At 35.4% G+C, this 23,497-nt stretch overlaps 1 protein-coding gene across 1 annotated transcript in view; it reads left to right on the top strand.

The window, feature by feature from the left end:
• GBE1 (1,4-alpha-glucan branching enzyme 1) overlaps positions 1-23,497 on the top strand; it is a 137,536-nt gene that overhangs the window by 31,664 nt on the left and 82,375 nt on the right. The window contains exons 2-3 of the mRNA XM_071433711.1: positions 2,298-2,467; positions 10,062-10,174. Of these exons, the coding sequence (XP_071289812.1) occupies positions 2,298-2,467; positions 10,062-10,174 (283 nt within the window). The remainder of the gene's footprint in view (positions 1-2,297; positions 2,468-10,061; positions 10,175-23,497) is intronic.

The following is a 23,497-nucleotide window of genomic DNA, read 5'->3' as shown; positions in this document are numbered from 1 at the left end:
AGTGGATAGAAGCCTTTTCCTTTTCTGCACTGAGATTTTCAGTCCTTCTTTATGGCTGGTTGTTGTTCTCTGGTAATAAAGGATTCATTTCCTTCTTCTGCAGTTTTCAAGGGTTTGTGACTGACTTTTGTTTAAAAATGAAGCTTACCACTACTTTTACTTTCTGCTGAGTATGGGAATGACTGCATCCAACTAATCATGTTCTTAAAGCTGTGTTCTAAAGTGACAATATATTTGTGGTGAGAGTGGGGAGGAAAAGAATAATTTTGGTTAGTTGATATATTTCAAAACCTCCTCTTCTGTTTTACCTGTGTCAAGCTTATTGCTTCAGTTAGATCTTCTCTGAAGTCGCAGCACCTACCTATAGTAAAACAGATCCTGCTTCAGCCACAGTGGAACAAGGTGGAAGCAATACATGTGACAAGCAGCAATTTTAAAGCAGCTTATGTATGGCAGACAAACAGGGATTTGCAGATAACACTCCAAATGAGCTTCTTATTATATATATTTTTCCCTTAACCAATTAAATATTTATATACAGAAAAAATATCTATATGTATATAACTATACTCCTTGTATCATACAATATTTTAAAGAATGACTTAAATTTCTAAGCTATAGTGGTTGTTTTATTTTTTTCCCCAAGGACAATTCTTCAAAAATAGAGTAATTTGAATTTACTGGATGATATATGTTGAAATTCTGAGGGTATTTGTGACTTGCTCTGTGTTTCTGTATTTAAGGTTTATATAAATCTTTGTGGTTGCATCTGTTTAAAATGTAAGTCGATCAACTGAGTTTGTATATAATGTACTTAGAGTTGGAAATCCGACAAAATATTTTCCCTCAAGGATAAATGAAATTGATTATCAGAGCAGTAGTAGTTAGTAATGCACTTCTGAGGATTATACCCATGAGCAAATTTTAAAGGAATAATGCTGGTAGATGGGCAAAAATATTTATGAGTGTATTTGCTACTGTGTATCCTGGAGGCATTTTCAAATATTTCTCCCTTTAAAGGTGATCCTCAGTCTTAATAATAAAATAATAAAAACTCACTGGGAGATTAACCTTAATAGTAGTCATAATACTCTAAATTAATACAGGTAATGCTGTTTACCCTAACTAGTAATTAGACATTTTAATTTACTTTCAACTAATTAAGGGCCAAAAAAATCACAGTTTGCAGTCCTGACACTGCAGACAGACTTACTTTTCTTTGAGCAGCAAGGTGCTATTCCATAATGCTGGTTTAGTGTTTCTGTTTCCTATTGCAAAATGTAGGAACTGTAGTAAGGCTGATGAGTTTGGTTTTGCTGGGGTTCTCACTGGTTTTTATGCACTTCAGAAGACTCTTTACCATTTATGAAAAAACAAACACATTTCTAATTTACCTCAGGAGTGTCTTACTGAAAACAAGCAAACAACAGAAAACTGTACAGGTGGCATTAATTAAATGCTCAACTGCAGCTTTTAGCTGTGCTTCTGGACAAAATAGCTCATAATTTAGGGGTCAAAGTTGATATCTTGATTATATCGTACCCCTGATGTTACCATCAATTCCAGAAACTTACTTGGAGAAAACATAGCAAAATATGTCAAAAAACTCTAAGCTGTTAGAGGCAAAGGTTTATGGCAGAGGTTTAGGGCATTTAAATTCCTACTGGTATAAGTAGGGTATGGTGCAAATAATTACTTTTATGAAGCTGCAATTTTTTCCAAATTGTTGCGGTGTCAGGGACTGACTGCAAAGTCTTGCTGATCGTCTCTGTAAAGAGGTTGCCTAATGAGCCCCTTTCTGCAAGGACCAGATGGGTTTGTCCATGCTGACGTGCTGTACTGCAAACTTTTCAATGGCCTGAGATTGTCTGTCTATTAAAACTGGCTGTGAGAGATGTGGCAAGCCTATCCAGCTCTCCCTAGGAGGCTTGTGTCTGATATTAATAAGATGGAAGGAAAAGTGCTAGGCTGTTCAGAGTGTGAAGTTCTCCTGTTGTGTAGTAATACTGGGATTTCTTGGCTGCCAGTCAGGAATTGTAGTTTTAGACTGAAAGTGCAAAATGTTCCTGTAAAGTAGAAAAAGCACTGACAAACACGAAGATTGCAATTTTAGACTGTGTAACAGCCATGGAAAAATTGCGTGGTTTGTATTAGATTTTTTTTTCCTATTCCAGTAGAGAGCAGTGAATCTCATGTTAGTGTGTTTATTTTTTTTTAATTTTAGATTTTTACACTAGTTAATGTAAGAGAGATGCTTGCTAATCTTTCTAAAACATGTTCTCTCTTTTCATTGCAAGGTATTCTCTGTTTTATAACCACTTGAAGAACATTGAGGAAAGTGAAGGTGGCCTTGATAAATTTACCAAAAGTTACAAAACCTTTGGAGTGAACCAACTTGCAGATGGTGGAATATACTGCAAAGAGTGGGCACCAGGAGCAGAAGCAGTGTTTCTTGCAGGTGACTTCAGTAAGTATTCTTAGGAAAATTTCTTCTCCCCTGCATAATGTTTTACATCAATATTCTCATCTTTTAAAGAAAATTTTGTCACAATGGTGAAATTCTGGTAGTAAAAAACATAGGTCATGGCTTAAATGAATAGTATTTTCCTCTGCGTTGCAGTAGCTTATGAAGATGTGTTTCTGTTGCATGGTCAGTGTTACAGATTTTTTTAATACCCCAAAGCCAATTACTCATGTTACACTGGATCACACTGCAACTTGAGGCTGTATCTAAACTTCCTGAAGTTCTTTTTAAAGTTTTCTAACTAGGCTTTTATAAAACTATATGCAGAGAAGCAAAAATAACAGTGAAATTATTTACTTCATCTTTTTACTGATCAAGCAACAGTGTTGTTAAGGACCAAGGCTCTTGAGAATTCCCACCCATCCTGAGAGCTTAGACAAAAGTTCTGGAAAATGGTAGCCTAAAATCAAACTAAATATTACTGAAAGAGTGGCTACTCTGTGTTTATGAGGGCAGAAGAGGGAAAGGTGTTAGCAGAATGGGAAGGTGGCAGTATTACGTGGAGGAATTGCATTGCTTTCTCTGAGAGCCAGGAAGATTATTCCCTTTGGATTTGAAACAAAAATATCAATTTGCTTCCTATTTGAAGGCTAGCTACACTCAAATGATGTTCCAAAACTTTTAGATGAAGGTGACATTCATCATTGCTCTTCAATCCTGCAGTACTTGCTCTCCTTTTTGTTTAGGGTTTCAGAGAGCTTTGTTCTTTTTTTCCTTTTCGCCTCTACTCTCTCTTCCATTAGGTCTGCCACAGTACTGAAGAGGGACTTTCTGTGAAATTATTTTGTTCATTTAACTGCATTTCAGAAGCATGTAGTTTTATTTATCTGACTTTGATTTAGCAAAAATACTGATCTAGGGAGTGCTCAGTGTATTTATATTGCAAAGAAGCAATATGAAAAAAAGTCCTTTGAAGCAATTAACTACTTCTGCTTAAGCACAAAGCTAAATGTTGGCCATACCTTTCCCCTGTCTGAGGAAGCTATTGAAACGAAAATCTTTTTTTTAGGAAGGTTTTTATTTTTAAAAAAATCCTCTTTTTGATGCAGAAGTTGAACAGCCATGATCCTGTTTGATATGACTAACATAGTGAATGATAAAGTAGCTTTTCTTAAAGTGCTGCTTGTCATTTTATTGGAATAGACATTGATAAATAGGTTAGTGTAGTTCGTGCATTTTAATATTGAAATTGGATATGTCCTCTAACACTGAATAATGAGTCATGTATAGTTCACCTGCTAGATAGATAATAGTGATTTCAGGTATCAATACAGACTGCAAGGCAACTAGATCAGGTTATTTTCATAGGTCAATTTTATATGTATAAATATGCAGAAAATTCTCCTCCTTGTCTCTCCTCTACTTGCTGCAACCCCCTCCATTGCTTAAGGTTTTCGTGGGGTGGGTGCAGGTTAAATGTCTCAACTCAGCTAAAGACCAGAATGCATTTGTTTTAAATATCTGTTTTAAGAGATGTTAATATTAAAACCAGATTTTTAATAATATCTTTAATATTTTGAAAAGAGGCCATAGCTTGTAAATTGTCTTATCAGGTTGGAGGGGGAAGTATATGTATACCAAAATAGGGTAGCTAAACACTGCAATAGTTTTCTGAACCCTACTTCATTTAAAATATTTGATGTAATACATCATATGAAACAGAAATTTAGGACTAATATCTTAGAGTAGTTGTATGTAGACACTAATGAATACAGGAATATGAAGAGGAAATAAATTAAAAGAAATTCATTGTAACGTGGGAAAACTGTGTTTCTCCTATATATCAGTTAGTCATAGTAAAGTATTCATTCCCGAAGGGGACAATAGTATACTTGGAGAGACTGGAGGCATGGAAGATTGTCATTCAATTCATATGATCTTGAATAATATTCTCATGAGAAATTGGATTGCAAAACCCTAAGATTTAGAGTCAGATTGCTACAGATACGTTTAATTAAAACTGAATCCCTTTAACCTTTCTCTAAATTTTCAAGCAGGTTAAAGTCTCAGACTAAATTTATGATTATATTGTGTTTAAATTGGATATTGGGATTGCTTTTAATAAGATTTTTTTTTTAATAAAACTTTTTTTTAAAAAGAACCATAGTGTAACCGAATCGGGAAAGTTGGAAATCTTAAACAAAGAAACATTGAACTTAGATGACAGAAGCTCTTTAGGTTTTAAACTGAAATATGGGGGTATATAATATAAAAAACTGTCAATTCATGCTTTTTTTTTTTTGGAGATGAATAGCAGTGTTTTTCTTAATAGTATGATATTGTTTGAGAATAGCTTAATGTTTGATGTAAAGACACAAAGTATTAGTCTCTGTTGTTTCATCTTAAGGTATTTGAGGATCAAAAACTAGTAAAAAAAGGTTTTGTACAGAGACCTTGAACTTTTTTTCCCCAATTTACAATTAAGCTTACAGTTGATAATATCTTTGTTATGAATTACATGTAAGATAAACATGAATAATTTACTTCTGTAATTATATACATGTGAAGCCTCAGTCCTGTACGTGTAGTTTTTTCTCATTGATTTTTATGCCTTATTACCAACAATAAAAGCTTTGCTATTAAGGTATTTTGACCCAAATTATGGGATTTTTATACCTTATTCTGAGAAACTTGTAATGAATGGGATAGCTCAAATTTATAGAAAAATTCTTAATATCACTGTGCGTTTTGGAAAAAAAAAAGCTAGCAACTGGTAATAGTACACAAATCTGTAAGTGGATTGGAGAATGAAACATATGAATTCAAGAAAATCCCAATGCTTTCAGAGCCTTTTTTTTGTCTCTTTAAAACTCCATAATTGGAGAGAAAAAGTATTGTATCTGTTGGTGTTCTAGTATGAAGCTTTATCTAAGAAGTATTAAATGAGCATCCAAAACCATTAAGATTTGTCAATTAGTACTTTCAGCATCTCAATAGATCAAGTGTATGAGACAATTACTCAGCTGAATTTCCAACAGCAGAGGCTCTATCAACATTATAGCTCCTTCAAAAGCTCTCAGTGATAACACTGAATATTTCATTTGTGTGCCCTATGTCAGAGAAACTCAGTGACTACTGACAATTTATGGCTGCTTTAAAATTGACTATTTCAAAATAAGTCACTGTATGTGAGTGACTGTGAGTTTTGAAGGTAACCCATGGAATTTATTTGGGGATTGGAACACTCAGTATTTCTATTTGGTCATGTGGAGGCTCAGGGGGTTATCTGTAAACCATTCCTTAATTTTAAAAAGAAAGCTACTGGTTTAAAAAGCTTGAGAGTGAGTGTGCTTATATTAATTTGGAAATCAGCATTTGCTATAATACATTGTTATATTTGTGGTTTCTGTTCTTTTAGTTGTCTTCCCTTCCCTCCTTCCCAGCTAACATTGATCTAAAATGTTGATCAGTCTGGAATATGTGGTTGGGTTCTTACTTCCTTTTCCTTGCATTGGTGGGGAAGGCTCCTGCAGAGGGTGGAGGGAGGGTAGGATAGTTGGTTCTGGGAGGATATTTGTCTATTATTTAAACTCTGGCAGGATCCCTTCAGAGTGAAAAGCAAGTACCTTAAGGCACTGTACTTCATAATTTGGGTATCTGACAGCTGACTAAAAACTTCACGTATCAGAATGTTTTGGGTTTTTTTAATTCCAGATTTCTACTGAAATGGATTCTAGGTACTGTCATGATATCATGCTGAATTTCTTACTGCTTCCTTTCAAGATTTTTTAATAGAAAAGTATCTGCATTTGATGAGTAAAATCAAACTGTGTTACATTTCTGTGGGTGCAGATGATTGAAAGCAGTAGACTGTAGTATAAGGTGGCACTAATATACAGGGAAACATCCTATCTAAGAAGTAATGACACTTGTTTTTATCTCACTGTTTGAGCTATTTGCCCAGTTTCCAACAGCTCAAGCACAGGATCATTAATATAATCTGCTTTAAAAATAATTAATGTGAGGAGAGGAAGACCTAATTGGCCACTGCATAGAACAGAATAGTATCCTTGGAGGATCTTTCCAGTTATGTTCTGATTTCATATTCTAATAAAGTGGAATACAGGTATCTTGTTGGGATACTGGGGTTTTGATGCTCTTTCTCTTGTCTGGAATCTTACTTGCATGATAGACTTCTTCAAGGATGCTTTGTGTTTGCTGACCTCTCTATTCTCTTTAGGTGTCTTTAATTGGTCAGAAAGTATGTGGAAATAAAATTGCTATAAGAGATTTGATTTCACTTGAGAATTCAACTTTAGTTTATAAAGCTTTTTGACTTCTGGAAAAAAAAACAAACTACAGTTCTTGTATTGGACAAAGTCAATTATTTGATTAATATGTGAGAACAACTCCTTTCCTCTGTGAGAAGTGTTAATTTCTTGTGTGAAACTCCAAGTTCAGGCATGAGCCTCAGAGTTGTATGAATATATCCTTGTCAATGTGAAAACAAAATCAGGAGATTGAACAAGAAGTCACTCAAATTGTCATTTAGCTGGAAATATGCATTTAAATTGACTTTTTTGTCACAAATGGCAGAACCCATTTGAATTCTGGTCTGCATTAATGCTCAGTTCATGATTCTTTGGGTGCTAAGGGTGCTTTCATGCTAAGGGTGTAGTTTTGAGCAGGAAGTTCCTTTGTGCCTCCCGTTGCTGGGGTAGGATGTAGTGTTTTAATAATTGGCTGGGATTGGAAGATCCAGTCACAGAGATGAGACAAAACAAATATCAGGCTATCAAAGATGTCTTCTGTGTTGGATTAAGCAGTAGCTGAGGCTTGAACTTTTGTACAAAAGCTTTTGCCTTTGTTTATGGCTTATGAGTATTCTGTGATGGTGTGCTTTTCCCCCAATACCTGTTCAAGCTGATTATTTGAACTTCTGCTGGTAATCTCCTCAGCTTTTTCCTGTTTGTAGTTGTTGGCAGAATCTTTGAAGTCTCTGTTCTCAAACTAAGATCTTTCTTTTGACTTTCAGTTTTTCATCTTCACAATACTCTATTAATCACTTGTTGGTTAGTTGAGTTTGTTTTTTTTTTTTTTTTCTTCCCTCAGGCATTTTTGGGCTAAGTTTTGCTGAAAAAATCAGAAAACCAAGCAGTAAAACTGAGATAAGCATGAGCCACTCTCTCTTTGAAAGGAATATTCAGTTTTCAGGGTTTTCTATGTTCTTTATGCCTCTGGCATTAATACAAAGCAGTGTTTTCTGTTATAATCTTTCTAAGTGAGCTCCTCTCCAGGGGTAATTAGTAAACAGTGGGTTTAAGTAGGACCATCTGGGGCAGATGGGTATTGCTTTGCATTTATTTTTAAATCATGAGCCACAGGCTTGCAGTCATGGACTGTGGCTGGGAACAGGAGGGATTAACAGGAGCATCTGGCATTGCTGGCAGGTGAAGGGGAAAGTTCAGGCAACTTTGGCAGAATCATCAAATCTGTCTGTGGAGAGCAGAAATATTTAAATAGGTAGAGAGATGTAACCATTCCCTCTCTGAAGGAGGGAAGAGATGTGGTTTTAGTAGAGGTCATGAGAATCTTTTTTAATATTGTAAGAATGCAGTGGTTTTGGTGAACATGATTAACTCTGTGCAGGTTCCTCTGGGTGAGTTTTATAAAAACTGGGCCTAAGAATTTTTTGCTGTAACTTTTAGTTTTGCTCAGTATTTATCACCTGGGCATATGTGGTTCAGTTTGTGCATTGAATCAAGAGGTGCAGCTCTGTTGGAAAGAGTTCCATGAGAAGCCATGAAGATGATGGGATAACTGGGGGGAGAAGAAGACGGAAAAAATTTAGAGTAAGTCCCCCAAGTTGGGTCTTGACTATCATAAATCCTAATCAGTTTTTAAAGCGAACTTCTTTTGACATCTCAACATCTTTGTTGCATTTTTCATCTTCCTTCTGTTTTCTCTTTTTTGCCTGGAATGTTTATTTGAGATAGTCTAGCTGCTTATGATTTAAAAAAAAAAAAACCACAACTTTTTCAAGTGCTGTTTTCTACATCTTTTTTACCATTACCTGAAATAAAAAAAAAAAAAAATCTATATTTTGTTGTATAAACACTACAGTTTGCAGTTTAGACATTTTGTTAAGGAGTATTGTTTAATTTCCAAGGTGTTGTTTGTTTGATGTTGGTCCTAGGAATAGTATTTGTTTAATTATTTTTCTTGATTGAAACTTCAGTGTAAGCCAAGGGGGATTAACCATTTTAATTCTTACTAATATGTAAGTTCTTCTGCTGTTAAGCAATAGTTTAGTAAATACATTTCCTCTGCTAATATATGTAATTTAGCTCCACTATCCAAATGCTTTAAACATGTTAAAACTATCATCTAAATAGAATACTGAATTAATTTCATTTCTGTTTTACTCTCCACTGTAAAATGAGTAGGCACCAGGATATTTGTCTGGCATGGTTATTTTTGTCACATTGTGTGGCCTTGTTTAATTTGTGTCTTTCAGTGTTCTTTAACTAAAGATTGGCAGTTCTTGGGTTTAAACAGCTGTGCAAATGCAACCAGTAACTTTGAAAGCAGTCTGGTCTTTCTCTGAAATGCAACACTTCCATACATTGCCAGGAAGTTTTATCCTTTTATTGCACAGCAGATAATATTTGTGATTATTGATGTTTAGGAAAATACATATGTTGATGGATAGACCTTCATTTCTCTACCTCCCCTGCTGTGATTTCCATGGTGGCACAAGTGATGATCCTGCTTCAGTTTAACTGTCCATTTTTTTTAATTGAAATGCTTTTAACCTGAAATTTTTAGTAGCAATGTTGTACTATACAACTCTGAGTTAATATTCTTAAACTGAAGGCTGTTTTTTCTTCTTTCAATGATGTGTGGGTTTTGGTTTGTTGGTTTTTTGGGTTGGTTTTTTTTTGTTTCTTTTTGTTTTTTTATTACAAGAGGCCATGGCATGCAAATGGATGAGCACAAAGGAAGATTAACTAGTGTTGCTTTAAAGTCTTTTAATTCAGTTTTCTTTGTTTACTGGTACCTATTTAGCTTGAGTCTGTTGCCTTGAACTATGTGAAACAGATATTTCAAGGCAAAAAGAAAAAAGGAATTTTCAAACTTATCTTTTATTTCCTTCTAGCCTAGAAATGACTCCATTGCTGAAATGTGTCAGTTCAGAAGTGAAATCTTCACTCCATTCAGAGGAGTTAACCTTGAATGTGCTTACAAACACTCCAGACCCCCTTGGCAGGTGTCTGTTCATTTGGACAGGCCATAATGACCATCCTTGCACATATCCAGTATGCAGTAAATCCAAAGAGGACAAAGAGTCTTGATTTAAGGGATTTCAGCTTGCTTCAGTTAATTTTTTTAATGACAAAGGAATCTTCCTGAAGACTTAAAACTGTGACTTTTCATTTTATCCTTTTTGAGTGTGTGTCCAGTATCAGGCATGAAAGTATTTGTGTCTGCTCTCACTGAAGTTTATTTTGAGAAAGATGGAACTCAGAGTTACACCTTTGAATTGTAACTGGATGCATTTTAAGATGAACACTTGGTATTATTTCTTATATTGCAGATGGCTGGAATCCATCTTCTCATCCATACAAGAAGTTGGAATATGGCAAGTGGGAGTTGTTCATTCCACCTGAAGATGGCCAATCTCCTGTGCCCCATGGGTCCAAGTTAAAGGTGTCGGTTCTAGACTTACTCTAACTCTTATAACCCTTCTTACTCATTTACTGTCCATTTTGTTTTCTTGTAAGTAACTTTATCCTCTTCTAATTCTTCTAAGAAGCAGAATCAGTTTGAGAATCTAGAATCTAGTTGAGCAAAGTGACCTAAAGGAGTGAAAGAATCACAAAGAGAGATTTTAGGAACAGGCATATGTGGCTGAAATGTAGTTGTAGGGTATTGCACCATGCCATAAGAGGAAAACAGTTTGCAAATTGATAATCTGAAAAAGAAGAATTAAGTAATGCATAAGTAAAATCTTTCTGTATTTGATGCAACTACCTGTTATTAAGATCCTATTAAAATCTCAATACCTGATAATTTTTGCAGTACTTTTAACCATGGCTTTTCAGGTGTTTTTTTTGTTGTTGTTGCTTTAATGGTACATGCAGATTTATAAAACTTCTACTTACCCTTCAGGAATTCAGAGTATTGAGTGGAAGGCTTAAGTAAGTGAAACTGAACACAATTGTATTTCATGGGCATCCATGAGCTTTAAGTATTTTCTTCCAGAAATTAATGGAAACTTTCTTTGAGCTGTCAAATGCCACAGTTGTATGCTTAGTGCAAATACACCTAACGACAACTAGCTCAGAGCAGAGTTGATGATTTCTAGGTGAATATTGATTTAAATCAGAGATGTGCTTTGTTGCACTCAGAGCTTGAGTTTCAGAGATACTGGGTGCTAATAGAGGGCAGTAATAAGTAGTAAAGGAAAGAAATGTACTGAAATTACCTATGAACTAGGAAAATTAAAAACCTGGGAGCGTTTGTGTGATGCTACTACATTTTCAGAGGTCCCATCCACAGAACTAAAATACTGGGAGAAAAAAATCCTCATTTTTCTGCTATAAATCTGTTTAGGCAAACAAGAAATCTGTTAAAACAAAAGATATGTGGGAAAATGCTCTGGAAATGCTTACTTCAGTGTGTGTGCTTATCTCTATGCTTTTTGTTATGGCTTATGAAATAATCCCAGTAATAAATAAGGATAAATTGAAGTTTAGGAACAGTCATTCAAGGACGAGAAAGCTGTTTTTATTTTACAGAGAAGGAAAGAAAATACTTGTCTGCAACTCAGAAATGCAGTGATTATGCAGCAAGGTATGAGAGTGCAAAATGGTTATTTAATATTTTCCATGGTTTTGAGATGCAAGTAGATTAGATTTGATTGTTGCTGAATTTACCATCTCTGTTTTATCTACAAAACTCTTGACTCATCTACTGTAGAATATTCTATGCTTTTTGTCAAGATTAGAGCTGTGAATGGTGATGAGTATTGATAATTATTAACACAATAGCAAAAAAAGCATAGAATCTTAAATGCTTTTGGAGCAATGTAAGATGATTTTTTTTTCTCTTAGATAATCACTGGTCACGTCTCCTTATTTTGAAGTAGTCTTGATAGTATTTTCTTCCTGTTCAGCATTTTCTTTGACATATAAACTCCATAAAGCAAAGATTGCATTATACATGATTTTTTTAGTATGTTGAATTGCTATGGATTGCATTTGGTACTGATGTACTTTCAAGATGAACTGCTGTACTTCTGTAGTTGCTCTGTTTTCTGAAAAGCCAGAAGATACCCACTGGCACAATACAATATGACTTTCCTTTTTTAGGCTTTTTCTACCCTCTCACTTTGCCTAAAATTGACCACGGAAAGCACAAGTGAAGTTATGTGGCTGTCATTGACACTCACAATACCTTTTTGTCCAGCAGGCTCTTAAAGCAAGACTGTCTGTCTGCATGTGAAACAAATTTTCTTTGGAGTATATTCATTACAAAAGGACTAAATATTTAGAAACTTGATTCATGAGTGTATGTAGTCATAATTGATGGCTCCATCCATATGGAGTTACTCCCTGCCTCATCTGTAGCTTTGCTAATAATCTTTCATGACACTGTTTTGTTCCATGGTGCCTTCAGGACTGAGTCCAGCACTTCACAATGTGTACTTGTGATGTAGTCAGATGATGAGACTAACAGAAAAAACCAAAAAAGTCTCCAGTTAAGGTTGTTCCAAGATGGTTTTTCACCAAAGCTTTTGGAGTATTCACATGGTAGGCATGTACCTTACCCTCATGCTACAGCTGATCTTACCCTCTCCCATTCTGCTATAATGGGTGCAGAAAGCTTCTGCTTTTCTGTAAGTTTTCTTTGAGCTATGTGGTTCAGACATTTATGATTGTTCATAAACGTCTGTATTTTGTGTGTTAGAGCGCAGTTTTGCTGTTCTTTGTTCATGTAGAAGCTGAGAAAATTGATTGTTTGCAGATAGAAATTGCTATGTAGATTGCAGAGGTAATGTTGAAATACACAGGCACTGGTGTCTGCACTAGACTAGGCAACAGGCATCTTTCTAGTAATGAAAGTATTTCCCATTTTTCTTTACTAAAGAAGCCTAAGGGAATCACAGCTTTAAAAGTTTATTTTGCCAGTATGATTCTTAAATACTTAAGTTAAAATAGTCAACTTCACCCATTATTGTGGTGATTAATCTGTTAGGGGAAGAAATGTCTCCTCCAGAAGGGCCTTTTCTTTAGCTTCTGTCTACTCTGTTTTGATCTTCAGTTCCACACAGGCGAATGAATGCCAAGTTCTGAAATGGTAACAAGGTCGTTTCTTTTAAATAAGTAATATCTAAGCCAGAATGGGAAATGGATGGAGTGTAGTCGGTGACACTAATTTAGATCAGGTCACAAAATATTTTTGTGGGGAAATAAATGAGGAGCAGAGGTCAAACGTTTGCCTGTTTTCAAATAGTAACAGGCTGTCTACTGTAGCTCTTCAGGCAGTGTTCTCATAAGTAAATATAAACATTGCAGAAAATGAGTAATTAAAAAACCTGCTGTAAATCTTCTGACACTTGTCTGTGTGAAGAGATGGATGCTTATGAGAGTTGAGTGACTCCCTTGTCAGTTTTGACATCCATCTTCAAAATAAGGTTACCTGCTAGAAAAGGGTATCTTTTCTTTCAATCAATTGGGAGCTTGGAGACTGAGTTAAGTGAACAAATATTGTTGCTATTATGGTAGGGTAGTGCTGGTTTTTAAGCTTCTGATAGGTGTCACAAGTGAGCGCAGATTTAAACCCAAAGCCAAATGTTATCCTTTAATAAAAGAAGCCTTTTTACCTCTCGTTATTTCTAATGAGGTAGTTTGAAAGATGTTTTCTGAAAACATCAGCATGTCTGTCATTCTACAGTGGTAGCAATTGGGGTGCAAGTACTTAGCTTTCTTGTAGAAAATGACTGGTTTTTTCTTTAGCTTTTGGTGTTCTTAATTAAATTTTTAGTGGATGCAGCAAGCTTGTAAATTATAATAGATAAACTTTTATAGCAAGTCTCATTGTGTGTGGTCATATTAATGCAGGAGTTTAATCATTGTTACACTTTGTCCTTTTACTGTTTATTTATAAATTATTTTTCCAACTGCTTAAATGTACCTGTAAATTAGGTTTTCACTGTATGTGGCAAGATCCTAATTTTGAAGTAGTGTCAATGGAGTTTAGGGATAGTATTGGTTAAATTTGAGATTTTAGTATCTGCACTGGGGAGCTTGCTTAATGTTATTTACAGGAATGCCAAAGAACAACAAAGAAAATGGAAAAGAATTGGCAAATGGAATCCTTTAAGAATTTAAACCTAGTTGAAAATAATTTCTAAATTCATGGTCAAGTTCTGAAATACTTTCACACATCTAAATTAGAAAAAATGGCAAGATCAGTACTTGAAAATTATTGGCAATTATGATAGAGCTACTTGATGCCCTGTTACATTAACTAGGAAAAAAATCTGTATAGTAGAACCACTAAATTTTCTTTTGTGAGCTGGAGAGGATATATTAAAACAGAAGTGATTGTTCAACTTTCTAATAATGACAATAGAGAAGTAATTTCTGAAATTATTACCAGAGCAATAATTTTTTAGACTAATCAACTCATCTGACACATTAGCTAACAATGTCCTGGGTAGGTGCATGAATCTATATATATGCAACTAAATATCACTTGAATATTCATGAAATGTAGTTAATGTATTTTTCCTGAAAAAACACCTCAGAAAGTGGTGGAAACTTCTTAAAAAAACTCTGCATTCCATTATTTAAGTCTGTATCCTTTTCTTCTTCACATGTCTCTGTGTGTGTATATATATATTTTCTATGTATTTAAATGGTGACATTTATAGTTTTTTGAGGGAGTATCTTGTACTGTAATGAGGTGATTAGATCTGATAACTTGTGCACTTGTTAATGCAATATTTTTCTACTGATACTCTTGCATGTTTGAGTGGTTTCAGTGATTGCTGAACAGGAGTTGTAGGTGCCAAGGCGGGTACAAGATGGAGGCAGGCATCAGCAACACAGTTCTGTCATCAGTTTGTACAAAATGCTTGTAAGTTGACTGTGATTGGTTTTAATGGTTTTCCAGTCCAAATGTATTACCTTTTTTAATACTCAAATGTACAAAGGAAAGAACTACATTGAGTCAGAGCATTAACAGTTTATTCATCATGATTGAAGGTACCTAAAGTACAGAGGTAGAGGAAAGCTAGTTGTGAAGAATAGTTTTAAAACTTAATCCTTAGAGTTTTACCACTCTATGCTATACTTCCTAATAGATCTGCATGCTCTGTGTTAAACTTGTACACCTTGAAAAGGAATCAAATGTGGTGAGCAGGTAGGTTAATCTGTGTCAGGGAACCACAGCTAGTAAAATTCATCAAGTGTAATTACTGTCACCAATGAAATAGATGGTGCTGCAGCTGACCCCACTGATCAGGAGGTGCAACAGCAGTACCAGACTGGTGTGGAGTTCAGGTCTCATGCACTTCAAGCAGTCTGCAGTCAAAAACGTGTTTATAATCAGAATGTGAAATCTATTAATAATGGCAGGCTGGTGGCCAGGATTCTAGGGACAGAAGTGTTAAAGATGTGGTTGGCTTTCAGGGCTGTAAAATGTAAATAGAAAGAGAAGACCTGGTTGGAAGGGACCTCAAGGATCCTCTGGTCCAGCCATTCTTGACAAAAGCATGGCCTGGTCACAATGGCCCAGCACCCTGTCTAGCTGGATCTTCAGTGTCCAATGTTGGGAAATCCAACACTTTCCTGGGGAGATGATTGCCATTATGACAAAGGTTATGTGCAGTCAGATGGCTTTTAGAAAGGGAGTCCTGGGTACCCTGAGCAGAGGCACTAAACTTGATTTCAGGAGAAACCTTCCTGAAGAAATGCTTGCTATTTCCTTTAATGTACATATAGAAACACTTCTAATTATTCTGGTTTTTACCTTAGCTTTGGGGAGGAGGGAATATCCCTGCTCAGTCTGCCAAGTTCTGGATCACTTGAATATAATTTCTTAAATAGTCAGTAGGATGCAAAAGAAAAAAAAAAACAAACAACCCAAAGCACAATCACCAGTTTTGCAAATTTGGACAGTGAATGAAACAAGTGTTGTGCAGCATCATGGTATATACCCTCTGTGGAAGAAGCAACAGACTTTAAAATACTTTAAAATATTTTACTTTTAGTTTATCCATACAGAATCTAATTGTTTCAATTACTATTAGGTGAACATTTAAGAAAAATGTGATTTTTTTTTTCTTAAGGAAAAGAGGGGAGACATCCTAAAGAAGAAGACATCTTGAAACAGAATTTGAGAGTCCATATTAAGAATAGACAAGCATGGCTGTGATTCTCATGGGAATTGTTTTTGTTTGGAGGACAGGATCACTTTCTAGGGAAAGCTCCTGATGTTCTCTGCAGTGTGACACAGCCACCCAATTGCAAGGTGCATTCTGCAGCAGTTGTCCTTGATACAAATGTTTTGTAGTTGAGGATAAGTAATACCTAATGCTTGGGTGCCTCTATTACATACTTCATCGGCTTCTTTTCTACTTGACATGGCTTGAAACAACTGTAAGAAGTTACACTTACTGTATGTGTAATGTGTGCTTTATTATTATGGTTGCTTTTCAAACCATGCTCTTGTACCCCAAGCCTCTTAACTAAAGTACTAGCAGAATACATCCAGGAATGCTTCTATATTATGCATACACATTTTGATAGACTTTAGGCTTCATCACTTATTATAGTAACCTTTTTCTGATTGCCATAGGGAGGGAAAGTATTTTTTCAAATGTATTTTCTAGAGATTCCAGTTTTCCTTTGAATAATTTTTTTTTTTTTTTTGCTAAAAGGTTTTCAAAATCAGGACTCTATCTTGAAATAAAAGTTTTAATGCTTTCCCCCAGAACAGATGTGTGTTTTCCCTTTGTGAAAATAAACTGGCTGTCCCTCACACCTGATAATTCTGCCCCTGTGTAGCTAACAGTTATATTGTACTTGGGTGATTAAGTGAAGTATTTTCTATACACTTGAACGTTAAATTCAGATGGGGATGTTTCTGTGTGATGTTGCTTTCATTTTTAACAACTCTCCTAAGGTTTCCTGGATTTTGACAGTTTGATTTTCCTATGGTATTTTTATCTGCATAGATATTTTTCAATACTAGGCTACTGGCTCCATCTTTTGAATTACTTTTTTATTCAAATAGATAATACAGCATTTTTGGGTTTTTTTGTTACTACTAGTTTCTCCTAGTTTTCTAAGATAAGCACAAAAGTAGAAAAAGGAACAAAAGCTTTCCTTTTTTACCTGATCTAATAAACTAGTTAAAGATGTTCAGAAGTTCTGCAATGCAATTGAAATACTTAAATCACAAATGGAGCTGCATCTCCCTCTTTTGGAAAATCAAGGCATGACTCCATGACTTGGCTTAGAATACAGGCTTTTGCCTGTTTCGTATCTTGATTATATTTTAGTTTTACTTTATTTTCTTTGCTTGAAGGAGAAAGGAAGGGGAAAAAGGGGAATTGTGAACAAGTTATTAAATATCCATAAGTTTTGATTGCAATAGCTGATGTCGTGATACATTTACAAAGCAAATAAATCTCTCTCCAATGATTTTTGAATGGCACAGATTTGCCTGCACAACTTTGTTTAACATGTAAACCACTTAAAAAGTACTGTTATGTCTGATAATTAAGGAATTTTTTTTAATATTTGATGTTAATGCTTGTCCCTTCAGCAGCTTTCTTTTTCAGAAAATAGTTAGGAAGAAACAGAGCAAACCAGTCAACTGGTTTGTATCATCTAACTCAGTTTTGATAGTAATCATAAATTGATCAGGAAAACAAAAACTTGGGGGAAGGAATAACGTGACTAGTGTTCTATTACTTTTTCTTTCCAGTGTAGCCAATTTGCAATTTAGGAAGGAAAACAGCCTGGAAGAAGCAACATGCTGTCCATTCTTTCCAAAATTTCATTTCAAGGTTTATGATCAATTCACTCTAAGGAAATAACTTCAGTCTACAAGCACCTTGACAGATAGACTCGATTTCTTGGTTATTTGGAGCAGTATGAATAGAGTATGGTAAAGTTTTTCAGGGGAAGTTGAGTTCTGGAAAGATCTCCCATTTTCTGTGCTTCTTGCCCCTCCAGTTTGGGTGAAGGTTCATTTGGGAACATACTCCTGAGCTGGGGAAGCTGAGGTGTTGAAGAGCTTCTGGTTCATTTATTTCCTTGCTGCCTCTCCTGAGCTTTGTTACAGGGCTGTGCAGGAGCAAGAAGAGTGAGGCACTAGTGCAGAAGCTGTGTTTGCTTCTTCATTTCTTGCCTTCTCTTTCTGAGGCTATTAAAGAGAAAAATTTATCCGGCCTCTAAAAATCTGTCAGGTAAAGTGAGACAATTATGGAGTAATGCTCTTTACCATGCTGTTCGATCCCAAATTTTCATCAGGCTTTTGTATTTTTAATCTAAAGCTACTTTAAAGTGAACTTTCAGACAAGAAACTCTAGATTCCAGTCCTGGGCTCTGCAGCAGGTTGCACTGTGTTATCAGGAAGTGTTCTGCTGTGGTCCTTTGCATTAAGAACCAAACATTATGAAGTACAGCCTCTAGATTGCAGTGCTTCTCTCACAAACCCCTGCTGACCTGTAGAAAGAGAGGAGTTGCTCTCTGGTTTCCTCTGTGCTTGTGAGCGGGTGATGTGATTTTATTTGCTGCTGTAAATGGCCTCAGTTTACACTGCCCACTGGCAAAAGATCATCAGAACTGTGTGTTCTATCCTGGGTGCTAAAGTCAGGATTGTTTCTTTTTGGGGATGAATAGGACAGACTGGGGTGTACAGGGAGAGCTACTTTCAGCTGATGGATTGTAGCACGGTGGGAGTGGGTCTCTTCTCCAAGGTAACAAGTGACAGGACAAAGAGGGCATTTCTTCCAGTTGTGCTGGAAGAGGTGTAGATTGGGTATTAGGAAAGAGTGGTCATGCATTGGAACAGAGAAGTCATGGAGTTGCCATCCTCAGAAGTTTGAGAAAACAGATGGATATGGCACTCAGGGACATGGTTTAGTGGTGAGCACGGTGCTGGGCTAGCTGTGGGACTACCTGGTCTCTCCCAACATAAGCAACTCTAGGATTCTGTTTCTGGAGCACCTTGAGGATTCTGAGAAAAGGATGTACAACTTAAAGAAAAAGAGAATAGCAGCATTGTATCGGTGTCTTGAATGCAGGACCTGTCTTGGAACAGCATTTATGAAATAAAATCTAAGATCAGGTTTTCTTAGCACCAATGTGTCCAAAGTATGTTGGGTCAGATTCTTTTGTATTCCTGGAAATTTGTGGTGCTTTTTCTTGGTTACCCTATTTATCTACAGCAAAAAAGTAAAAATATCAACTTTTATGTTCTACAGAGCACATTATGCTAAAAACACCCTTCGTATTCAAGCAGCTGTTTTCCATTTTCATGTACTTTTAGAAAAACTGAGGGAGGAAACTACCTTGATGCTAAATTTCTAATAAATTTCCTGTAGTAGAAAAACCTTGTTATGTTATCACAGCATCTAATATAAACTTTCTAGGGAGTCTTTAAGAGTTCATCCTGCTCATGTTTTATGTTTTGTGTTGAACTTGCTTTTAAGTTAGATGCATGTTATTGAGATGAAATGATATTTCCACCTGTATTCCTGTGGCTTTTATATTTGGATAATTTTGTGCAGAAATGAATAGATCTGAAGCAATTGAAATACTGTAGATTGTAAAATACTGAAATAATAGCTTATTGCCCTTATATAACAAGTCACTTCCATTTCCATATTTATATTAAAGCTAGTCCACTCTCTCATTTTATTAGCTATTGTTGGTTTGATGGCCAATTTAATTTCATCATTGTATTAAAAGCTACATATACCAAGAATCATTCTAAGTGTTTTCAAGCTTTAAAGTAATGAAATAATAATACAGTTTCAGAGCAATTTATTGGCTTGCATATATTCATCAGTTACTTAGTTATCGTTTTGTTATTTTCATTTCCTCAGCTGGAGTATAAATGATAAAGCACTATGTAACAAATTTCTCAAAAAGCAGAAATGTGTCTAAATTCTTATCTATAAGAATTCTATCTATATCTATATTTAAAGAACTTTATATATGTAATTTTTAAAGAAATTTAAATCAAAACAAATAACTGAGAAGTAAGGAATGGCAGCATGGCTTTTTGGTTCTAGTGTTTGAACCTGTCTCCTAATTAGTAGAAACAGATGCAGACACCTTATGGAAGCACATCATAATTAAATTAAATGGATTAGATGCAGGAACTGAAAGCTAAAGGAGTGGTTGCTGAGCAGAGTAGTTGTCTGATCTTCTGCAACTCTCTTGAATTATCCTCTCGCACTGTTCTGAAGATCTTTGTGTACACTGGGAATTGGGGTAGCCAAATGGAGCTGATGTGAAGAGAAGATGAAGGTAGGTAAACACAAAGAAAAAAAGGGATATTCGTAGACATACCATGAATTTTAAATGTGATAGTTTGTGTCCTATTACTGCAGAGGTTCGTCTGTCATAACAATAGCACAGCCACATTAAGCTCCATTTTTACGCACGGATTTTCTTTTTATGTGAATTTGTATTTGTGACAAAGCTTTTAAATTTGTTGTGAACCTTTCATACTTTTATTATTATAGATTGTCTTAGAAAAAAAGTGTGATGTCTGTTCATAAAAAGCCAGCAGATTTCCCTGAGTCACAGTAGGTTGAAAGTTGCCTGAACGTAAGCACAGAGTTTTCCTTTAAATGCCCCAAGACATCCAGAAGGAATTGCTGGATGTACTGTGGGTGATATAAAAGGCCTGTGCTATTTTGGAAAGGCAGAATAATGGGATACCCAAGAGTCTCAAATGCCTGAAAAATCAAGGCCTTTCAATCTCACTTGTCCTGCATTGGCAGCATCATTACATTAAATGAGACCTATTTCAGCTGCTGAATTGCTCCTATGTGTTATTGCATTTTCTTTATGATACTGGACTGACCTCAGAGTGGTGGTTTCCCCTTAACTGTAATAAACTGCTTTTGAGAGTTACAAACATCATCAGACTCATAACCCCTATATCTAATTCTATCCTACAACCTACTCCCCATTCCATGAATTTCCTATCCTCTAGTGGACGGACATGGAACACATTGTCACTTTTGTACTAATGTTATTGTGAAGTTTAGGTCCTGCTTTGTCTTCCAGCAGTCCAGCATTTGGAAAATGGGAGTGAACTTTTGCGCACCAGTTTTTACATATCTTCAAAGTCAGCCCTTGTTAGTTATGTTTTCTCTGGCTACAGCCATACATTTGTTTTTTATTTAGGTCTGAAAGTTTTTCAGTATATTCACTTACTAGCACTGATGCTGTAAAATTCAGGTTCAAAGTTGTGTTTTTTCTGTGTTGAGTGTACTCATCTGTGAAATCCACAGCACTTATTACAGTGTTTTGGATGCTAAACTTTAGGATGCTGTACACTTCAGACAGAAACTTTGAAAATACATCCAACATCCCTGTAATGGAAAAATGAATACCAAACATAAATTTTTAACCTTTGCATACGAAAGATGTACAGCATAGGTTGAGGTCTTCACTTCTGTTGTTTTGCAGTTGTACTTATATAAATTGTGTGTCTGTGTCATGTCCATTTTTAGAGCAAATTGACTTTTTAATGCCAGGTTTTGAAGGACATTTTCATTCTGTCTTCCTGACACTTATTTCTGTGAGATGGTTTATTTAAATGTATTTATATCTCACTTGGAAGCCAGAATCATGCGACATTCAAAGGTCATATCAAGGATTTTGAATGTTCACCACTAGGAGAGGTGGGAAAAAACCCTAAACTATTTAGAGGAGCTATTTTTAAAGTCGATGTCAGCAAATTCAGCATGACTTACTTTGAATTTCCTACATTCCTGTGTTAGAAGTTTCCAATGGGAAAGCCATCATGGAGACTTTGGAAATGGGGGAAAAACCTCTTTTTGATAGTTCTGAACAGGCTTGCTGCTTAAAGATGCCTCCCTCTCGGCACACAGACACATAAAAAATCATTATGTTGTCTATGTACTATACAATTTGATAATATATTACTTTGACTCATGTTTCAAACAAAGAGGTGGTTGATGTAGATGGTGGCAACTTCTTTACATCTGTTATTTTGTATTTGTTTCATTCTGTCTAAATTTGGGCAGTGGAAATGTAACTCTTTTGAGATACTGATTTCTTTCTTCTTAAACAGTTTTTGTTGGTTTTGAATGACTTGGGGAAGATGTATTAGTTTGTGTTGGAAACTCGGATTTCCTTTTTTCCCCTCACTTGTGCTCTTGTTGGAGTGTTTTCTGTAATAATAGGATCAAAAATACAGGGATTATTTTTACCTAGGATTTTCTTTCGCTTAAGTCTAAACTGTAGAAGAGGTTGCTTGTGATGAGAGGTTTGTTTGGTTCACTTGGCATGTGTTTCATGCTATAGCATTATGCGTTTTAAAAGCTTTATTTAATGTAATTTTTATATCAAATGGTGGGATGTGCCTCCTCATATACATTGAGGAATGATCAGGGACATGCCTTGTGAAAATCAAGTAGGTAAATCCCAAGGCCAGTTTGAAAAAGCCTAATTTAATGAACATCATGGCTTTATATATGTTCTTTAGACAACAATTTTTTGAGTTAATTAGAAAATGTAAAGTCAGCTATAAAGTCTTGATGAACTAAGTAGTAGCTTGTTAGGCTGCAACTTTTATGAATTTGTTTTTACTGATTTCAAACTGATTTGTAGGAAAAGTACAGTATCTGTTAAACTGATTTATAGGTACTCTGTCAAAAGTGCTGTGTAATGGCTCTATTCAGTAATCCTTATGCATGTAAAATCTGTAACAGCACATTTCAAGTGTACAATACACAGCAGCTAATTTTTATGTCTGGACACTGCAGAGAAGGGACCACAAGTCATGATTTGGGGTGAGTGGAGCAAGAGTTTTCACCTGTCTTTGTTTTATGTGTGCTTTATAATTTTACTCCTTTTATTATTATATTATTGTTATTTTATTATTTTACTTATATGTAATTGTTTCAAGAAATAGCTAAGCAAATATGGGAATGAAAGCTGTCAGACTGTTTGGATTAGAGTTATTTTTGTCAGTCTTGGGCTGAACTGCTATTTGTTTTGTTGTGCCATTCAGTTTTTTCCTGTTCCTGTGTTCATGCTTCAGCTGAGCGTGGTGACATGAGAGTTCTGTCCAAGAAACTTCAGAAAACATTATTTGTAATTTTTATTTCTAACTTTATTAATCAAAACTTGATACAATATCAGAGAGATGAATAAGATGATTGAGTACAGAGCTTGATAATTAAGCCTAGGAGAGACTCTGTAAATGGTATTCACATAAAATTAAGAAAAGTATTAAGCAAGCTTAGCTACAAAGAATTGAAATTGCCAGGGATCACTTGATAGATCTGTAAGGACACTGTGTTGATTATGCTTCTGCAAATCAGAGAAGGAAAGGACTCAACTTTACCAGCTCTGGTGGTGTAATAATTGTTTTTCTTGACTCTGCTTTCTCTGTGCACAGCCCATGATACTCAAAAATTACAGTAACAAATGAGCAAACCTGAGGTTTCTGCTGTAGGGGTGAAATTAATCTATAGCCATGGCTGGATGTATTTGAAAAATGTTTCTCAAGACCACCACTTTAAGAGAAAGCAACAAATAAATTTTATGATTACTTGTTTAAAATAAGTGCTTCTCCACATTTTCTGAGATTTTTAATATTTGCATGGTTAAATTTCATTACTTCTATTTTTGTATAAATGTATCTTGGGTTGAACTCTATGATCTTAAAGGTCTCTTCCAGCCTTGTGATTCTGGGATATTTTTTTCTTTTGAGCACGGAGTTGTCTTATATGTTTGCATA

The sequence above is a fragment of the Agelaius tricolor genome, unplaced genomic scaffold (genome assembly GCF_023055355.1).
Source record: "Agelaius tricolor isolate 1412-34295 unplaced genomic scaffold, bAgeTri1.0.p SCAF_9, whole genome shotgun sequence".
NCBI lineage: Eukaryota > Metazoa > Chordata > Aves > Passeriformes > Icteridae > Agelaius > Agelaius tricolor.
This window is presented reverse-complemented; position numbering and strand designations above follow the sequence as displayed.